The 20409-nt window shown below is 35.5% G+C and overlaps 1 protein-coding gene across 1 annotated transcript in view; it reads left to right on the top strand.

Annotated features, from left to right (window-relative positions):
* LOC131075349 (uncharacterized) overlaps nucleotides 1-17636 on the top strand; it is a 56853-nt gene extending 39217 nt beyond the window's left edge. Inside the window, exons 3-4 of the mRNA XM_058012166.2 lie at nucleotides 922-1040; nucleotides 17258-17636. Coding sequence (XP_057868149.2) covers nucleotides 922-1040; nucleotides 17258-17336 — 198 coding nt within the window. The 3' untranslated portion in view covers nucleotides 17337-17636. The remainder of the gene's footprint in view (nucleotides 1-921; nucleotides 1041-17257) is intronic.
* The last annotated feature ends 2773 nt before the right edge of the window (nucleotides 17637-20409 follow it).

Raw genomic sequence — 20409 nt, 5'->3', positions numbered from 1 at the left:
CCCTTTTCTTCTACATACGACTCATATCTATTTTGCATGAATTATAAGAGTTCTGTTTCTTTACAGTTTTCAAACTCAGTATTATTTAGCTTTCCACCAAATTTGTTTTTTAGCATCATTGGTTTAACTTTAGCAGTACCATCATTAGTTTCAGCAGTGATCAGTTTAGGGCACAATAAAAAACACACAAAATAAGAGCATACACACAAGTAGGACACTTGAAACAAAATGGATATCAATGGTATCCAAATAATCCTTTAAACTCGGAAGTATAAGCTATAACACAAATCCAAGATGGCCACAAAGAGAGCAAGTGCTCTCACTACATAGATTCACAAAAAGGGTATGCACGAGTTAGAAGTGAAGGATTTGATAAGCATGCAAATTACAAGTGGAAGTATCAGCAAGCACAAGTGGAAGCATTCATAAGCTTGTACACTTACAAGAATGTAAAGCTACATGTGGAGGATTTCCCACACTATGAAAACACAAAAAATTCTACCACACAAAATCACGTGACATGGTAAGCCATAAGTTTGCTAATTGTTTTGTAAGCACAGCAATATTATCACCAACAATATTATTTCTGCTCAGAGTTGTAAGTTTTGAAATATGATTGAATAATTACTGGATCTATCATATGGAGTTGGTGTCAAGATCTTTTCGAAAGAACATATTGAGAAAAAAGTTACCAAAAATTTAATCTCTATCTGAATACATGTTTCATAGGAAGTTCTTGTTTCCCAAGTTTTAAAATGCAACGAGTCCCTTATTCTGTTTGTTTGGAATACAAGGTATGAAAAATTGAACCCCAACACCTTATCTTTCCATGGTTCATTTTTTAAGTTCATAATAGCAAAGGTACAAGTGGATACATTGCACAAAATAGATATGCTAGTGATGTATGTCTTCTATTCACAGGTGAATGTTGAGACTATGGTGGAGATAGGAGATCCAAAAGATGCTATATGTGATGCAGCAGAGAAAATGCAAATTGATCTTCTTGTTTTAGGAAACCATGGCTATGGAATGGTAAAGAGGTAAGTTCAACTTGATTTACCAACCCATCTTGGAGTTAAATTAACAACTTTGAATTGAATAAAACTGAGCTAGTAGTCCTATTGATAAAGTGAAGGTCTAGGTAATTATGTTTGCATTTTCTCAATTGCCTATAAATGTAATCCATTTGAATAACCACAAAATTTAGTTGTTATGTTTCTTTCACATTTTGAATTGTCTTAGATTACAAGATTGCTTTTATAAGACCACTTAAATTACCTTGCTTTTGATTGACCTGATTTATAGAAAGCTTTCATGCCCTTCATAGGGGTAACCATTAGCATAACATTGGTCAATTTTGTTCCACTTATGAGAAGCACACTCTAATCAATGTATTCCTACTTCTATATCAATTTTACAAGGGAATTGTTTTTCAATTTACTTATAATTGGTTTTCTTTTGAAATTCATTGGGATTGCTCTATGTTAGTGTTATAATTTGCACCTTTTAATGCAGCACAAAACATAAAATATGTGTAGTATCGAATTAGAAGGGGAAGATCCCTATAAAGTAAAAACTAACCTAAAATTGAACAATATGTACTTGCAATTTACAATTTCTACAATTATTTTTGGGGTGGTTTTGCTTAGGGTAAAAGGCTAAGATGCTCTTCTTTTAAGGCAAATAGTTTTTATATTTTTTGACTAAAAAAAAATGTACAACTAATGCTTGCCTTGTTTAGCTAAAATTAGAGATTGGACTATTCAAGAAGACAAGGATTGAATAGTTTTAAACATAATAACACAATACTTTGGTAAATTATTTGAAGGGATCAGTATAAAGCCATGAAGTCCAACTTCGAAATGTGTATGCAATACAAAGCTCACAAATTTGGTAGAAATAATTTGTAACAGGCATAAATTTAACTGAAGCATTTATACAATAATAAATTGGAAAAACGAAACTAACCATTACAAATATAACCGTTAGTATGATGAATTTCAAACTTAACATAAAAGGAAGAGTTTTTTTTTTAAAACAAAAGATAACAATAACTGGAAGTAATTACAATGAACTAAATCAAACATATATGTAAAATAAGGAAATAAACAACATTGCATTAAATGAAAGAGAGAGAGGGTTTAGAGAGTACATTTCAACTGATGCTAACATTCTGAGCTTCATAACTTTATCAAGATACCAGTGAGGAGGGAAAGTATCATTAGGGCACTTTTTCGCCCAACCACAGACTATCTAGTCCCCGTGTCATATCCAACTGGATTGGCCCGGTCCTTCGCAGGGAGGTAACGGAAAGTGGAACTCAATGCCATCTGAGACTTGGTGTTAGGACCTACACGCATTAGTCGGTCATACACTAAGGGTAACTCCCTACTAGTAGGACACTTCTGACTACAGATGTATCTGGTACTAATGATCAGACGAATGCATGCATTACGCAACACCACCTTGGCCAAGGTTTTACACTGCAAGCACAAATTAACGTGCTATCAATGATCACACCCTTCTCGGCATGGATTTAAGGTCAGATGAGTTCGACTGAACTCATATAGGAACGATGACCATAAGTATGTTTAATTTCTCATTTGTTATCAGCTCTAGTACTTTTAAAGTTATTGAATATTTCTCCTCATTAAAGATTGCAATGATTTGTGATGGTTCAACTAAATCCTTGGCATGGGAAAATAGGGCATAAGAACTGCCAGTTGTACATCCAACTCGTAAGTATGGAATATAAAATTTCCCTGACATGACTTTGCTATTCTAGGCATCTTGAGAGTAATCTCTCAATGGTGATGCTAGCTGCATTGAAAGTACAACGGTGCCCTTCTACCCTCTTTCTTCCTAGGCTAGGGTATTAGTTAATTTCATTAACTAGCGATGGTAATCTCAATTAGAAAGATCGTCTGATTCTGCTGTTTAATGTTATTGGAGTCTTAGATAAATCTAAAAAGTTCGTTTAAGAGGTAAGGAATCTTTTTATTCAGGTCAAAGGAAGATACTTAACGTGTATGTGAAAGTATTTGTACATGTACATTAACATGCACTGGTAAGTATACATCAACATAGTCATTAACTGATAAACAACAGGGTGAACTAGTAAAGATTTATAACCTTACCTCACAGTTAAGGAAGAGCACTCTTCCTTAACTGTGAGGTAAGGTTATAAATCTTTACTAGTTCACCCTGTTGTTTATCAGTTAATGACTATGTTGATGTATACTTACCAGTGCATGTTAATGTACATGTACAAATACTTTCACATACACGTTAAGTATAACCAGTTATAAACCATATTAGTATATACTTACTGGTATATGTCAATGTACACATACAAGTATACACCTATATTTGCACCTTCACATGTACGTTAAGTATTTTCAGATGCCTCAGATTTAGAGCTTAATTTACTTAAAACAAACTAAACGATTGCCCTTATTCAAGGCTTTCAAAATAAATTAACTCAAATTCCAAGAATGCTGCTACAGTCTAAAGATTACAACAGTGAGAGTATATTTTTACATCCAGGCCTAGACATAAAAGCTCAGCCAGAAGTTTTATTATGAAACCCAGATAATTATAGACGATCCAAAAATTTTATGAAGAAAACAGAGGTTCAGCTGTTCAAGAAGGAACTAACAGCAGCTATAACAGAAATTAGGATATAAATTTCTTTTTATTTTGCAAAATAATCAAACCCCTTTTACCCAAAATCAGTAGTATAGGTTCTTAACTCTTTTCCTCTCTTTCTAAATCAGATTTAAAGAGATAGAATCTAAGTCATCGCATTCGCCGAACTTCATGCATCAAATTCGAAATTTGGCGAATTTCAATAAATATTAAAAATTCGTTCTAATTCGGCAGAAAATTCGTATGGAATAGAGCTATGGTTGTCGGTAGATCAAAGTATGAGGGAAATAGACTGTTATCGACGGACGACCTCGTGGTAGTCCTCGTTTTTTCCACAGTGGCCAAAGGATCCTACATCAGTGCGTGGGGAGTGCACTAATTTTTTTAAGCCATGAGCAATAAGAACCCTCTTTCGGCTAGAATCTTGCAATTTTTTTAAATGCCCATTTGCAAAGGAATGGGCGTTGAGAACAATACCGTGTTTGCAGGGTATGCGTATATGATGAATACCATAGCGGAAACTGCCTTCGACATGGAGTTTTCTCGTATACTCGAACATATTAAATAATAAATATATTTTAAGCTTGCATATTTAAAATATTTTTTATTTATATATTAATAAGTTAAAAAGTTAAAATATTAAATATTAATGATTTTAAGGGGTAGAATCTACTTTATTTAATTCTCAGATGTACATGAATTTATACATACATATTTGTATATATATATATTATATATACAAATTTGTACATATACCTACCTGTTACATCTTCTCATGGAAGAGAAAAATACAGTCAAACCATATAAACCCTTCTTCTACGGTTAAGAGTAATTTTGGAAGAAATAAAATTAACTTCCTATTTAAGTTTGCACATAACAAATGGTGAACAGCAACGACAAGAATAACTATACATTGCTTACTCTTTCTTGCCAAAACAGAAAGAACACATAATAACTGTATCACAATTTTCCCATATATATTTTCTTAAACATCTCATTAAATTCGAATCTAAGAAACAAGGAATGAAGGATAACCCAAAACGCAAGGTTGAATCATGAATACATGACCTGAAAATGATGAAAAACATGTGCAAGTCGAATTCCAGCACTCCTCTTTTTGCCAAACCTCTACTCTAGGAAAAACGTAGAGCAGTAATGGTGAATCCTAGCAGGATATGAAGTAATAGCAGGCCAAAATGATAAAAACGCAGAGCCAAAACCCTTCTGTTTGCCTTTTTTTTTTGAAACAAGAAGAAGTGAATCATTTTAGGTTTTCCCTTTGGCTTATGTAACCCAAAACACGTTTTTACTTCTCCTTACGCCCTAATACCAAGCGGTTTCACCAAACAACCAGGAGTCACGCCATACTCATTGCATTCCCTTCACGTGTTCAACATTTTTGGCTTCTTGAAGAAGCCTCTCGGGTTCACAATAAAAACGCTTGACGAAAAATATCTTTTCTTCTCCATATTGATATTGTATGAAGTTTTGATAAAATATTAAGTTCCTATTCCTTTCAAATTCTTGATAAAGAATTATGTCTATTCTTTTCAAAAGGCACAATGAAGATTTTATATCAAGTTGTGCGATAATATTGCTAAATATGCCTTATGTGTTTTTTTAAAACAAACTTCCATAACTTAGCCGATAAAATATATGGAGCTATTTTGGAAGACTTTCCAAATTTTGGAAGACTTTCCAAATTTTATGCTACTTTTGTTTGGTTTCACTTGTAGAAGCATTTTCTCTCCCACTACAAACTATCTGGGAGTACTCTTTGCATCTGCATAGCTTTTCTGCCGATCGTTAGATGCTAACCTTTTTCTGATCAGCTTAATTTGCTTCTCCATTTCTGAGAGCATTTCTGGACCGAGGGTTATCCTATCTTCCAGCTTATCCCAGCTGATAGGAGTTCTACACCTCCTTCCATATAGTGCTTCGAAGGGTGCCATCTTAATGGATGACTGATAAGAATTATTATAGGTGAATTCGACCAATGGAAGATATTCCTCCCATTTGTACTGTTGATGCATGCAATACATTCGCAAAAGGTCTTCTAAAACCTGGTTGACTCTTTCTATCTGACCATCTATTTCAGGGTGATAGGCTGAGCTAATGTTCAATTGAGTTCCTAAGGCTGCAAAAAGAGTTTGGCAAAATCTGGATGTCATTCTGGCATCCCTATCAGAAATTATTTTCTCTGGTACTCCATGTAACTGAAATATCTCCTGCAAGAATTTATAAGCTATGGTAGGTGCTCCATCTGATAAGTTGCCTAGTATATGGTGAGCCACTTTGGTTAATCTATCCACCACTACTAGAATGGCATTATGCTTATTTCTGGACATAGGCAATCCCTGGACAAAGTCCATGCTGATTATCTGCCATTTCTGGCTAGGTACTGCGTTGGGTTGTAACAACCCTACTGGGTGTTGATGTTCAGCCTTAACTCGTTGGCACTCAAAACAGCTGGCCACAAATCTTGTGGCGTCCTTTTTCATTCCTTTCCAGAAATACAAAGGTTTGATGTCAGCAAGTAGTTTAGTTACTCCTGGATGTCCAGAGTAAGGTGCAGAGTGCACTTCTTTCAACACCAATTTTTTCAACTCGATGGACTTAGGTATATACATCCTACCTTGGTATCTTAGTAACCCATCTGTTTCAAATTGGAAACCTTCATACCTTGGATGCTGGGAATCTATTCGTAGAGCTTCTTTTACCTGCTAGTAAAATCTATCCCCTCCTAACAACTGTAGGACTCGGTTTCTGAAATCTGTATGCACTGTAGTGATGGCATTGATATGGCATCTACGACTCAATGCGTTTGCCACTTGGTTTTCTTTACCCTTGATGTAGCTGATCTCAAAATCGTAATCCGAGATTAGTTCTAACCATCGTCTCTGTCGTGCATTAAGATTGGGTTGAGTGAAAATATATTTCAACCCTTGGTGATCTGACCGCAACTCAAATGGTTTGCCTAGCAAATAGTGATGCCACATTTGAAAAGCATGCACTATGGTTGCGAACTCTATATCATGCGGTGCATAGTTTTGCTCATAAAATTTGAGTTTCCTAGACTCACAGGCAATTACTTGTCCTCTTTGCATCAGAACTCCACCTAGTCCTTCCCCTGAAACATCAATCACTACTAAGAATTGGTCATCTGGATCTGACACTTTTAGAATTGGTGCCGTGGTCAATTTCTCTTTAAGGAGTTCAAAAGCCACCTAGCATTTTTCTGACCATTCAAATCTTTTTCCCTTCCTCTGCAATGATGTGATGGGGTGTGCAATGCGCGAAAAGTTCATTACGAACTTCCTGTAATACCCAGCTAACCCCATGAAGCTTCTAATTTCATGCACATTCCTTGGAGTTGGCCACTCAGAAATGGCTTTAATCTTTGTCGGATCTACTGCTATCCCCTTGGCTGAAATAATATGCCCTAGGTATTGCACTTCCTTTTGGAAGAAAATACGCTTGGATAATTTTCCATATAACTTGTTTCCTCGCAAGCACTACAAAACAAACCGCAAATGCTGCAGGTGTTCTTCATTCTTGGAGTACATTAAAATGTCATCTAAGAACACCAAGACAAATTTGTCAAGGCAATCATGAAATATGCTGTTCATTAAGTTCATGAAAGCAGCTGGAGCATTGGTGAGTCCAAATGGTAGAACCGTGAACTTGTAATGCCCATAACGAGTTATGAAAGCAGTTTTATGGATATCCTCATCCTTTAACCTCAACTAATGGTACCTTGATCGCAAATTGATCTTGGAGAAGACTGCTGCCCCATGCATTTGATCAAATAGATCATCGATGTGGGGTAGATGATATTTGTTTCAGATGGTCAGCTTATTCAACATCCTGTAATCTATGCAAAGTTGAAGTGTCCCATCTTTCTTTTTGACAAAGATTACTGGTGCCCCCCAAGGCAACACACTAGGTCTTATCAATCCTTTATCCAAAAGTTCCTGAAGTTGGGCCTTTAACTCCATTAACTCGATCGTTGTCATATGGGAAGGAACTTTGGATACTGGAGCTGCCCCTAGTATTAATTCAATGGAGAAATCGAATATCCTTTTTGGCGATAAACCAGGCAGTTCCTCTGGAAATACATCCTGAAAATATTGGAGGTAGGGGTATTTCACTTCGAAAGGCTCTTCTGGTTCCACATCCTTACCAAACTCCTCTGCATGATGATTACAATTCTCATACATTATCATATCATCCTGATATTGGACACCCTTAGCTTCATTGATTTCTTCCATTTTTACTGCAAACACCTGACATTCTTTCTTTTCGCTACGCCTCAGCTGCATGGCAGAAAGTTGCCGCAATCTGATTTCCCGTTGGATTCCTTGCAAACATACCTTGTTGCCATAGTCATCTTGACACTCCACTAACTTGTCAAAACAATTGACCTTTGCCCTATGCTATCCCAACCACTTCATACCTAAAATGACATCATACGTGCCTAGTGGTGCTACAAACAAGTCAACTTCGGTGGTGAAGTTTGGAAATTCTATTCTTGCCCCGAACAGGCATTGGTCTACCTGAGCTCTTGATTGGTTGGCATATTCTACTGTCCATGAGTTAGCCATATAACCAGCTCTCCTAGGAAACTTACTAAGCAGTTTTGGTGAAATAGATTTCTCAGTGGATCCCGTATCAATGAGTATAGTAATAGGGATACCGTATAAAGTACCTAGAGTCTCTACCGGTGTGAACTGATACTTAGCTTGACGATTATCAACTGCTGCATGAATTCTCTGTTGGAATATTGCCTGCTGAGGTGGCAGTGGGTTCCTCTGTTGTTGCCCTCCTCGTGGTTTAGTGGGGCACTGGTTGGCATAATGATCACCACCACAATTAAAGCAACCTCCTGGTGGTCCTTTCTTTCCCGATTTTTTGTTATTTCCACCATTGTCCCTCCTGGGTTTGTCGAAACCTTTTCTATCACCTCGGTTGTTCTACTGACCTCCTTTGTACCCTTTGCTATTCTTATTGTTGGCTCCATATTTATCCCTCTTCTTTTTGAAGTTCCGAGAAGACTGTACCCAATTGTTCTTTTTCATGTTTCTATCTCTTATGGAATCATCCTTATGGAGTTTCTACTCTTGTCTAACATCTTTTTCATAGGCTTCATCCATAGTGATAGGAGCTAGAGCATCTATTGAACCTCCTATATGGTTATTTAAACCCATGATAAACTTTTTGATTTTATATTTCTTGTCTACCTGAAAGTGAGGTACATACTTCAGGAGTCGTGTGAATTTTTCCCAATATGCATGAACAAAAAGTTCTTGCTTTAAGTCCTGAAAGTCTGTCAGCTTTTGCTCAAAAAATAACTGGGGCAGCCACCTTTGCCTAAACACCTCCACAAACTTGCTCCAAGTTATATTATCTGATTTCAGGCCAAGTTCGGCCTGTTTGTTTTCCCACCAACCGGCAGCTTCTCCGGTTAGTTGATAGGAAACAACCTTCATGTTCTTAGTATAATCTCTAATCTCAAAGTACTTTTCCATGAAGCCAATCTTCGGTGGCATCTCCTTCAAACCCATCATACTGTGAAGGTTAAACTTTCTTCATATCATCCGATATGATCCCATAAGCTGTTTATCCTTATGGTTCTGGGTATGGGTTGGTGTTTCTTGGAACCCACTCTGATGAGTGTGCTCCTATTCAGTATGTTTGTCTCTGAATTGAGACTCATATTCAACACTGGGTATTTTTGTGTGGCCACTTGCCCTCTGCTCCAAGACTCTGAGCCTATTTTGCGTGTTCTGAACCATCTGAATGAGTTTATCTAATTTATTATTTGATGTTTCCGGACCTTCGGATATTCTCCCACCTTCCTGGTGATGAGACATGTTATAGCTTCTTGTTAAACCTAATATTATAGAATATGAAGTTTTAGTTTTCTATCTAATTCCATCAATAAGAGCTTGAAATGAAAACACAAATTTTACCATCTAACTATCCACATACATATATCATGTAAAATGTTATCTGAAACTGTTGTCAAAAGTAAGGGGAGTTTTTGTTTCAATATATACAATGTAACCCTATCAAAGAGTTACTCTAAAAAATATTTCGGGGTTAGTCTTCATTATATACAAGTAAGGCTCTCTCTCTAAGAGCTACTTTTCCGATTCTGTGATGGGCTCTTCTTGCCCCTCAAAATCGGAAATGGGTACCAATCGGAAACCAGCTCTAGGTATCCGAACCTTCTTTGGTTCCTTAGGTTCAGGATGGATGACAATTGTCTTATATTTCATCTCTTTAGTTGCAGCTTTAACCGGTTTCGATGCTTTGTTAGCTAATATGTTAATTGGTATTGCTGCCTTCCTGGTAGCAGTCCAGGGTTGTCTTTCCTTGACAATCCTTTTTAGGGCATCAACTAAGGTCTCGTCATCAGATGGCATAGAGTAGTATGAATAATCATACTTGCGATTGATTACCTTCCATAGCTGAAGGTAAACCGGGTCACGTGCTTGTTTTCATTTGGTTGTGCGAAACATCCTGGACAATGCCAAAATATTTTGTTTCAGTTTTTCTTAATCTACGTTTTTGCTGATTTGGTGAGCCCTAGGTTCAGCATTGAACCCGGTGCTCTGATATCATGTGTAACATACATAAATTTAACTGAAGCATTTATACAATAAATAATCTAGAAAAACGAAACTAACCATTACAAATACAACCGTTAGCATGATCAATTTCAAATTTAACATAAAAGGAAGAGATTTTTTTTTTTAAACAAAAGATAACAATAATTGGAAGTAATTACATTGAACTAAATCAAACATATACTTAAAATAAGGAAATAAACAACATTGCATTAAATGAAAGAGAGAGGGTTTAGAGAGTACATTTCAACTGATGCTAACATTATGAGCTTCATAACTTTATCAAGATACTAGTTAGGAGGGGAAGTATCATTAGGGCGCTTTTTCGCCCAACCACGGACTATCTAGTCCCCCGTGCCATATCCAACTGGATTGGCCCGACCCTTCGTAGGGAGGTAACGGGAAGTGGAACTCAATGCCATCTGAGATTTGGTGTTAGGACCTACACGCATTAGTCGGTCATACACTAAGGGTAACTCCCTACTAGTATGACGCTTCTGACTAGAGGTGTATTTGGTTCTAATGATCAGACGAATGCATACATTACGCAATACCACCTTGGCCAAGGTTTTACATTGCCTATCAATGATCTCACCCTTCTCGGCATGGATTTAAGATGAGTTCGACTGAACTCATATAGGAACGATGACCATATGTATGTTTAATTTCTCATTTATGTTTAATTTCTCATTTGTTATCAGCTCTAGTACTTTTAAAGTTACTGAATATTTGTCCTCATTAAAGATTGCAATGATTTGTGATGGTTCAACTAAATCCTTGGCATGGGAAAATAGGGCATAAGAACCGCCAGTTGTACATCCAACTCGTAAGTATGGAATGTAAACTTTTCTTGACATGACTTCGCTGTCCTAGGCATCTTGAGAGTAATCTCTCAATGGTGATGCTAGCTGCATCGAAAGTACAACAGTGCCCTTCTACCCTCTTTCTTCCTAGGCTAGGGTATTAGTTAATTTCATTAACTAGCGATGGTAATCTCAATTAGAAAGATCGTCTGATTCTGTTGTTTAATGTTATTTCAGTCTTAGATAAATCTAAAAAGTTCGTTTAAGAGGTAAGGAATCTTTTTATTCAGGTCAAAGGAAGAGCACCCTTCCTTAACTGTGAGGTAAGGTTATAAATCTTTACTAGTTCACCCTATTTTTTATCAATTAATAACTATGCTGATGTATACTTACCAGTTCATGTTAATGTACATGTACAAGGGTGCACATGTACAAATACTTTCACATACATGTTAAGTATAACCAGTTATAAACCATGTTGGTATATATTTACCGGTATATGTCAATGTACATGTACAAATATACACCTATACCCGCACCTTCACATGTACATTAAGTATTTTTCAGATGCCTCAGATTTAGAGCTTAATTTACTTAAAACAAACTTAACAATTGCCCTTATTCAAAGCTTTCAAAATAAATTAACTCAAATTCCAAGAAGACTGCTGCTACAGTCTAAAGATTACAACAGTGAGAGTATATTTTTACACCCAGGCCTAGATATAAAAGCTGAGCCAAAAGTTTTATTATGAAACCCAGATAATTACAGATCCACAAATTTTATGAAGAAAACGGAGGTTCAACTGTTCAAGAAGGAACTAACAGCAGCTATAACATAAATTAGGATATAAATTCCTTTTTATTTTGCAAAAGAATCAAACCCCTTTTACCCAAAATCAGTAGTACAGGTTCTTACCTGTTTTCCTCTCTTTCTAAATCAGATTTAAAGAGAGAGAATGATAATTCTCAGATGTATAGGAATTTATACATGCATATCTGTATATATATATATTATATATACAAATTTGTACATATACCTACCTGTTACATCTTCTCGCGGAAGAGAAAAATACAGTCGAACCATATAAACCCTTCTTCTACGGTTAAGAGCAGTTTTGGAAGAAATAAAATGAACTTCCTATTTAAGTTTGCACATAACAAATGGCGAACAACAACAACAAGAATAACTATACGTTGCTTACTCTTTCTTGTCAAAACAGAAAGAACACATAATAAATGTATCACAGTTTTCCCATATATATTTTCTTAAACATCTCATTAAATTCGAATCTAAGACACAGGGAATGAAGGATAACCCAAAACGCAAGGTTGAATCATGAATATATGACCTGAAAATGATGAAAAACGTTTGCAGGTCAAATTCCAGCTATCCTCCTTTTGCCAAACCTCTACTCGAGGACGTAGAGCAGTAATGGTGAATCCCAGCAGGATATGAAGTAATAGTAGGCCGAAATGATAAAAACGCAAAGCCAAAACCCTTTTGTCTGCCGTTTTTTTTTTTTTTTGGAAACAAGAAGTGAATCGTTTTAGGTTTTCCCTTTGGCTTATGTAACCCAAAACACGTTTTTCCTTTTCCTTACGCCCTAATACCAGGCGGTTTCACGAAACAACCAGGAGTCATGCCATACTCATTGCATTCCCTTCACGCGTTCAGCATTTTTGGCTTCTTGAAGAAGCCTCTTGGGTTCACAATAAAAACGCCTGAGGAAAAATATATTTTCTTCTCCATATCGATATTGTATGAAGTTTTGATAAAATATTAAGTCCCTATTCCTTTCAAATGCTTGATAAAGAATTATGTCTATTCTTTTCAAAAGGCACGATGAAGATTTTATATCAAGTTGTGCAATAATATTGCTAAATATGCCTTTTGTTTTTTTAAAACAAACTTCCATAACTTAGCAGATAAAATATATCATTTCCAAGTGATATAAGAGTTCAATGAATCATGCCATGAAGGGGGGGTGAAATATTTGTTTTATTATCTTGCTTTGTGCCACTTAATACACTTTGTGGCTTAGGAATAACGTCTTAATTTATTATATGACAAGGCAACCCTGTTAATTTTATTTACTTGTCTTATTGAAATTGCCAAATAAAATTGGGTAGATATTAATTAATTTTTTAAAATAAACCTTGTCTATGGAAGATAATTAACGTGATATAAATATATATATTCATATATATTTATATAAATACGGCTTATATATCTTTTGTATACCTGATTGTGAGAGCACGTATACAGTCGTGTATACATACAAGATATATATTTGATATATATATATATACACATATATAAATATATATACAATATAAACATTAGTCACTATAAATTTTGATTAATAGTTACTAAAATAATTAATTAATAATAATAACGTATTACCTCGAAAAGTAACAAAACCTAGGGTTATGAACCCTACAATTTCTGCACGGACCATCTAGGTTACCTGACACAACGGCTAGCAAGGTTTGACAAGGTCAATCGTAGGTCTACCTGGCTTAGGGTTAGAGTTTCAGACGGCACGAGTTCTTTCTTTCCTTTACCTCCCGACCTGATGATACTTTCCCTCCCTTGCGGAGGAGGACGATCACCTGCACACACTTGGCCAATTAAATCAGTTAGATCCAAATCTTGTCCTGTTCTGACAATTCATAATTCATTGACAAAGGTAAAACATTACATCACAAGGTTAACTGTAAATTCATCAATTAATCAATTGAAGTCCATCAAATCATTATTATAAGCATAATTGTCATTATTCACATATGCATAAACATCTGAACATATTCATCAATTAAAGCATGAAAAACTAGGGCACATTCATTCCATTTAAACATGAAAACTAGGGCACGTTAAACATCTTGCAAGTATATCATAAATGCACTAGGGTAAACATGTATCAGGGCGTAAATACTGCATATTAACAACTAGGGCACAAGTGTGATGTGACATAATTTAATCTACTTTAGCACATATGACAAAATCATTCATTAATTAGTCATTAAAAGCAAGATAGTATTAATGAATTCTATTGGATGAGTAATAAGTTTTCGATTGACAATAACATTGAATAGCGATCTTAGAAATATGTAGGCATGAACATTACCATTACTTCATCATCTAAGTACAACACACTCGTTTATACTGTTTACAAGAATTGCCTGAAGACAAATAAAATAATTTTAACTACTAGTTCTACCCCAAGAATAGCTTTGCATGCGTACAAGATTTATTATGAATTAATCCTAGCCACTAAAATTCAATCCAAAATGTGCAACATATCAGCTAAGTTGATAAATTATTAGAAAATCAAATAAAACATTATCCATATTTTTTTCTCTTCTTTGTTTTTTGCATGATAAGAATTTTAAGAATATATTTCCCTTGAGTTTAGATGACTATTCTAAAAGAAGGATATGTAAATGAGTTTGGAAATCTGCTGTCATAGGTGACTGAAATCAGTTCTTCCTACTTCAAGAAGCTGAAGACTTAGTACATTTTTTTGTTACTTCTTCCACCAAGACATTGGCATAAGAACACTTTTTGGGAGTTGCTTTCATTTAAGTCATGCCTTATCACCCTCAGGAGTGCATTATTACCATGTCAGCCACTTAAAACACTCATTTCTCCTCAAGTGCACCTTTTAGCCATGTATTCAACTGAACCTCTTGACATGAATTCACGAGGCACACAATTAAGGGCTCAACGTGACTTGAATGGTCCTTCTTCCACTATAGGCATTCCATGCAGGCACCTTTGGCACTTAAGTGTTGCTCATAGATGCTCATTTTGCTCACTCATGACACAAAAACATTGACATAACCTGCAGGCACACCTTTTTGTCATCTACATCACTTAAAAATTGACTGTATGCACATAGTTGCAAGGTTTAATCATCCTTCTCCTTTGAAACACCTTTCCTCATAGTCCGGTACACCATTCACTCTCTCTTACCATGAAAAGGTTGTCATGTCTAGGCCAGGTTCATGGGTTATGTCTCTGTCAGTTAATACCTTATTTACCTCATGTTTGGTGCACCAGTCTTATGATCTTACCATTATGGACCCTGTCATTGAAAACCTAAGGGCTCATATGGAGAATGCTCACTTAAATATGAATGAATGCCTTCAGGCATGCCCTTTACTTCCATCCACCACTAAAGTGGTGACAAATCTATCCAAAGCACTTTCTTCATCTTTGTCGCTTGAATATCCATGTATTAGGTGCTCCAACATGGTCTCTCCACTTCCACAAGAACCTAGTCAAGCTTTTCTTTTGTTGGACTGTCCATTGTTTTCTGTTCACACATGACCTAATGAACAAGACAAACTTATGATGACCATACTTGAGGCAAGGACTAACCTCAAAGAGATAATCATGACATTCAGTTCTAACATGCAACCATTTTGACAAGCAAAGACAAGAAAACGCCCCCCCCCCCCCCACCCCAGATGAGTTTTATAGGGGTGTAACACAGCCAAGCTTGGGGTTGATATTCTTTCATGTTTCTTATTCTCTTATTCTTCTGAGGAAGAAGAAGGAGATGCGCTACAGTTAGACCAAGTTGATGAGTGATATTCCAAATTGGTTCTGGTTTTTGTGAAACTGCATATTTTCAGTTATAGTCTCTTAATGTTTGTCTTATTATTGCTTTATGAGATTTGTAATTATATTATTTTGTCAATTCTAGTGATTGGAAATCTTGATTATATGCTTCTATGTTTTTTAGTAGCTGTTTCTGTTGTCACTACCATGCCCATTATTGGGATTTTCTAATTGCCTTCTGGTAAATTAGTCCTCCTCAATTGGCCATTTTCAATGAAATTACAGGGTTGGGGTCCTCAATAGAAGCCTTGTTTATGTATCTAAACAAAGGGAAACAATATCCTTGAGGTGAAATCCCAGTTATAGAACATGCATTTTGACAAAGCAAGGTGTACATGTCATTCAAGCAACTAGAGAAAATATTTAACAGTCTAGCAGTGAATCATACCATGAAACTATTATCTTGGCATATAAAAAACGTCCAAGCTAAGACAAGAATACTTAATTTAAAAGAATATATACCAAATCACATGTTAGATATGATTGTGCTTCTTGAAGAGTCTAAATCCTGTTCTTCACAGTTTGATTAACAAATTATGGTCCTAGTTTTTTAGTATTAGGAAATTCATGGGGGCTTGGAATACTGTCAAATAATAATAAGTTTGGTTTGATTATTGAAGACAATTAATTGTAATCTGACAAGTTTGTTCGATAGCCATAAAATACATTAAAAAAGATCCACGGTTTTGTTTTCTCTCTTGCCAAGTCTAATACCCCCAAGCTAGGATGATCTCTCAGACTGGATGAAAAACAATAAGAAACTGTCATTTTTATTGTTGGGGTTTATAAAATAGCCATTTACTATAGTGAGAAATAAAAAGGAAAGTGTCAAATAAAAAATTGTCAGCTGGTCACAGGTGGCACGACCATTTTTAGTCAGTGATGATTTGCATTAGCCAAATTCATTCCCTCTAACAATACGTGACCTCAGCTTGAATATTCAAACTTCTAAGGTAAACAACATAACTCAAACATACTTATCATATCTGACACTGCATAAGGGAAATTCAAGTCACTTGTCTTTAGTGGAAGACAGTCAAAATACAAATGACATTGGGTCTGGCTCTCAACAAATATCTTGACTGAAAAGGAAAACATGCCCAACTCAACCAATAGAATGATAATGATGGAGACTCATTTCTACCTTATCATAGGCTAAAAGCCTAATTACCATAACTCAGCCATCCCTCTGTTTTGTTTTGGAACAATAACAAAGGATATGAAGTAGCACCACTAGACCTTGGGAATTCAATCTATATTTTCTGGTAAAATTCAATTCTTCTAGCAGTCTCATTTTTGTATGTGCTTCAGCACCTTCTAGTCTATTCGAGTTCTTTGATTTTCTATAATAAGGTACTCAACATATAGAAAATTAATTGTCTTACAGCTAAGGTATCGAAGCCAAATAACTTTAAAGTTGTTTTTGTTAATTACAAAGACGTTAAGTTGCAACCAAGTCTCTTTCCTAAAATAGCATAACTCTTGCATGATTATATATTCCAAAGGCAAATTTGATAAGAGTAATTCATTCTTGTTTTGTTTTGCAGAGCCCTTTTAGGGAGTGTGAGCAGTTATTGTGTTCATCACGCAAAATGCCCAGTTCTTGTTGTTAGGAAGCCCTCTTAATGTAACAAAGTGTATGGATAAGTGCAGAAGTTATTTATAAATTGGAAGGTCGATGTTAAAACTTGAAGATTCTTTGTGATTAAGTGTGTATAGAAACAATTGTCTATTTTGATGAGGAAGAGAAATATTCTCTCAAACCTCTTTAAATAAGTGGATGAAGTTTATTTTTAGAGATTGCAATCTACCCACTACTGTAAGTGGGAAGTTACTTTTAATATTTAAGGGAACATATCTTGGAGTTTTTCCAAATATTAAATTGATTTGATTTTATGGCTTATAAAATTAAATTTGAAACCTCAATTTCTTGAAAGTTTCTTATTCAGTGTAAATATAACAAGAAAGATATTTTAGGACAGTTAGAATATATTTATGTGATTATTTAGGGAAAAAAAAATCTATTTTTATGAGGAAGAGAATGAAGTTAATTATTATCTTGTAGTTTTGTAACTGTACAGTTTCGAAACTTGTCATAAGGGAGGTAATAGTACTGTATTGTCAGTTGTTTCTTTGCCATTGGGACTGTTACTTGTCTTTCAGCTGTTGTCTGCTCTTTTCTTTTGCAGCTCCCTTCTGGACTGCTATTCTTTGCTCAATAAAAAGAGTTTTTCCAAATATTTTTCTGAATTGATTTTATGGCATATAAAATTTAATTTGAAACTTGAATTTATTGAAAGTTTCTTGTTCACTGTTAATTTAACTAGAAATATATTTTAGGACAGTTTAGAATATAATATTTATGTGATTATTTAGGAAAAAATGTCTATTATGATGAGGAAGAGAAGCATTCTGTCAACCTCTTTAAATAAGTGGAATGAAGCTTATTATTGTCAAGAGATCGCAATCTATCCACTAGTGTAAGTGGGAACCTATTTTGAATATGTTAAGTATCATAGAGTCTTTCCAAATGTTTTGCTGGTTTGATTTTATGGTACATAAAATTAATTTTTAAGCCTGATTTTTTTGAAAGTTTCTTATTTGGTGTTAATATAACAAGAAAGATATTTTACGACAGTTTAACATATAATATTTATATGATTATTTAGGAAAAAATGTATATTTTAATGAGGAAGAGAAGTATTCTCTCCAATGAAGTTTATTATTGTCAAGAGTTTGCAATCTAGCCACTAGTGTAAGTGGGAACTTATTTGAATATGCAAGCGAAGACATCCTAGAGCCTTTTCCAAATATTTGATTTTATGGCATATAACAATAATTTTGAAACTGCTACTGTTTCCCCTCCCCTGCTCCAACAAGATAGGAAGGCCAAGCATAAAAGGGATGAGGCTGCTGCTGTTTCCTCTCTGCTCCAACATGAAAGGAAAGGTTAAAGAGAACCTTCAGCCCGACATCACTTCTAACCTGGAGGCTACTGCTAACATAGTTCCAAACGAACTGTCCTTTGGTGACAAGTTGGAGATCTTAAACAAGGAGTGGCAGGCCATCAAGGGCCTTAAGCTTTTGGGTGATAATTAGTTGGTCTTTTCTTGGTCCCCTCTATGTTTTCTCTTGCTGCTTAGTAAGTTTGTTTTTTGTTCTGTTGATGTCTCATCCCTTGGAGTCTTCTCTCTATTGCTTTTAATGATTGTTTTGTATATGGGTTCATGCCCTTCTCGCTTTATCTAATCAAAGAATTAAATTTGAAACTTGACTTTCTTGAAAGTTTCTTATTCAATGATTATTCTTATTAAGTTGCAGCCTAGGAGCTGCTCCATATATTAATCAAAATTTTTTACATCTTGCTTAAGGCCCTAGTGGTATCATTACACAGTCAAACACTACTACCTATTGCCATTAGGCTGTCTTCCAAGCTAAATTAGATTATCATTTACCATTACTAGTAATATCATCAAACTGACTATATAGTGGCATTCCTCTTGTCCTAGTCAGGAAAACTCATATTCAGTTCAATTCAAACAGTAGGTCCTCATTAGTAATTTCAAAAAATCGCAACTTTTGGCCACCTTGGCTCTATGCTGCATCAACATGGTATTTTGGAAGTTAGCCAAGAATGATAGCCATTCGACAACAACCTTCTCTTTTCAAACCTTCTTGATGTCTGTTGGCCGTTGAACACCAACTCTTAGATGCACCACCTACACCATCTCCAAGTCACTCAAAATCTTCTTTTTGAAGTGTGTCTGTGATAGTGCTCAAACCATCTCCTTTGATTCACTAATATTGAGTAAGGATGCCACAAATCTTGATGAGATATCATTGTTAGCCCACTATCGACATTCCACATCCAAGAAATCTTCACTCAAAATCTACTTGACTGACTGCAAGATGAGACAATTGTGCTCTTTAAGAACCACCTTTAGCCTTTGGTTTGATTTAGACTCGAGGAATGCTATTTGTCGTTGTGGGTTTACCAACCTCACTAGAGTATCATTAGTTGCAGAGCTAGAATCACACCAACACTCTCTCATGATGCTTCCCATTGTCATCATGCAAGAACATATAGGAGTGGTTGTAGCCTTTTGCACACCTTTTCTTAACATGGAATGTGTAGAATGATTACCCCATCCCATGAACTATCTTGCTAGCGTCTTCCTTACAAAAAATAAATATTGTGAATAAATTGATAGTAAAGCTCTAGTGTACTTCAGCACCACTTGGTAGTGCGGCGACGAAATGTTAGTCCAACAAGCAACCCACCACCACATGTCATAAAAGCTTCCCTTTGGGCCTTACATGCCATTGGGCTGGAAAATCCATTGGAATTGAGATAAAATCTGCCTAAATGTCATGAACGTCCAGGAATATGTTGTCCTCATTTTTGAATTTTAAAAAATGTGACAACCCCTTCAAATTTTTGCTTAAAATGTGTCATTTTTGTCTCTAAGGCGCATTTTATGAGGTGCAAAACTCACATTTGTTAGTGTCAAATCATTAGGGGTTGTCTTTGCCATCGTTGTCCAAGTTTTGGTGAGTTTTGGCCTTCATTTTCATAGATTTTTGTGCAATTTTGGGTTTTAGAGCAATCACTGCAAGTTGGAGATTTTAGCTCTAAGGCACACTTTTCAAGGCAAATTTTTTGCTCCTTTCTGAATTGGACTAATATTTGGTTTATCTT

The sequence above is a fragment of the Cryptomeria japonica genome, chromosome 2, assembly GCF_030272615.1.
Source record: "Cryptomeria japonica chromosome 2, Sugi_1.0, whole genome shotgun sequence".
NCBI lineage: Eukaryota > Viridiplantae > Streptophyta > Pinopsida > Cupressales > Cupressaceae > Cryptomeria > Cryptomeria japonica.
This window is presented reverse-complemented; position numbering and strand designations above follow the sequence as displayed.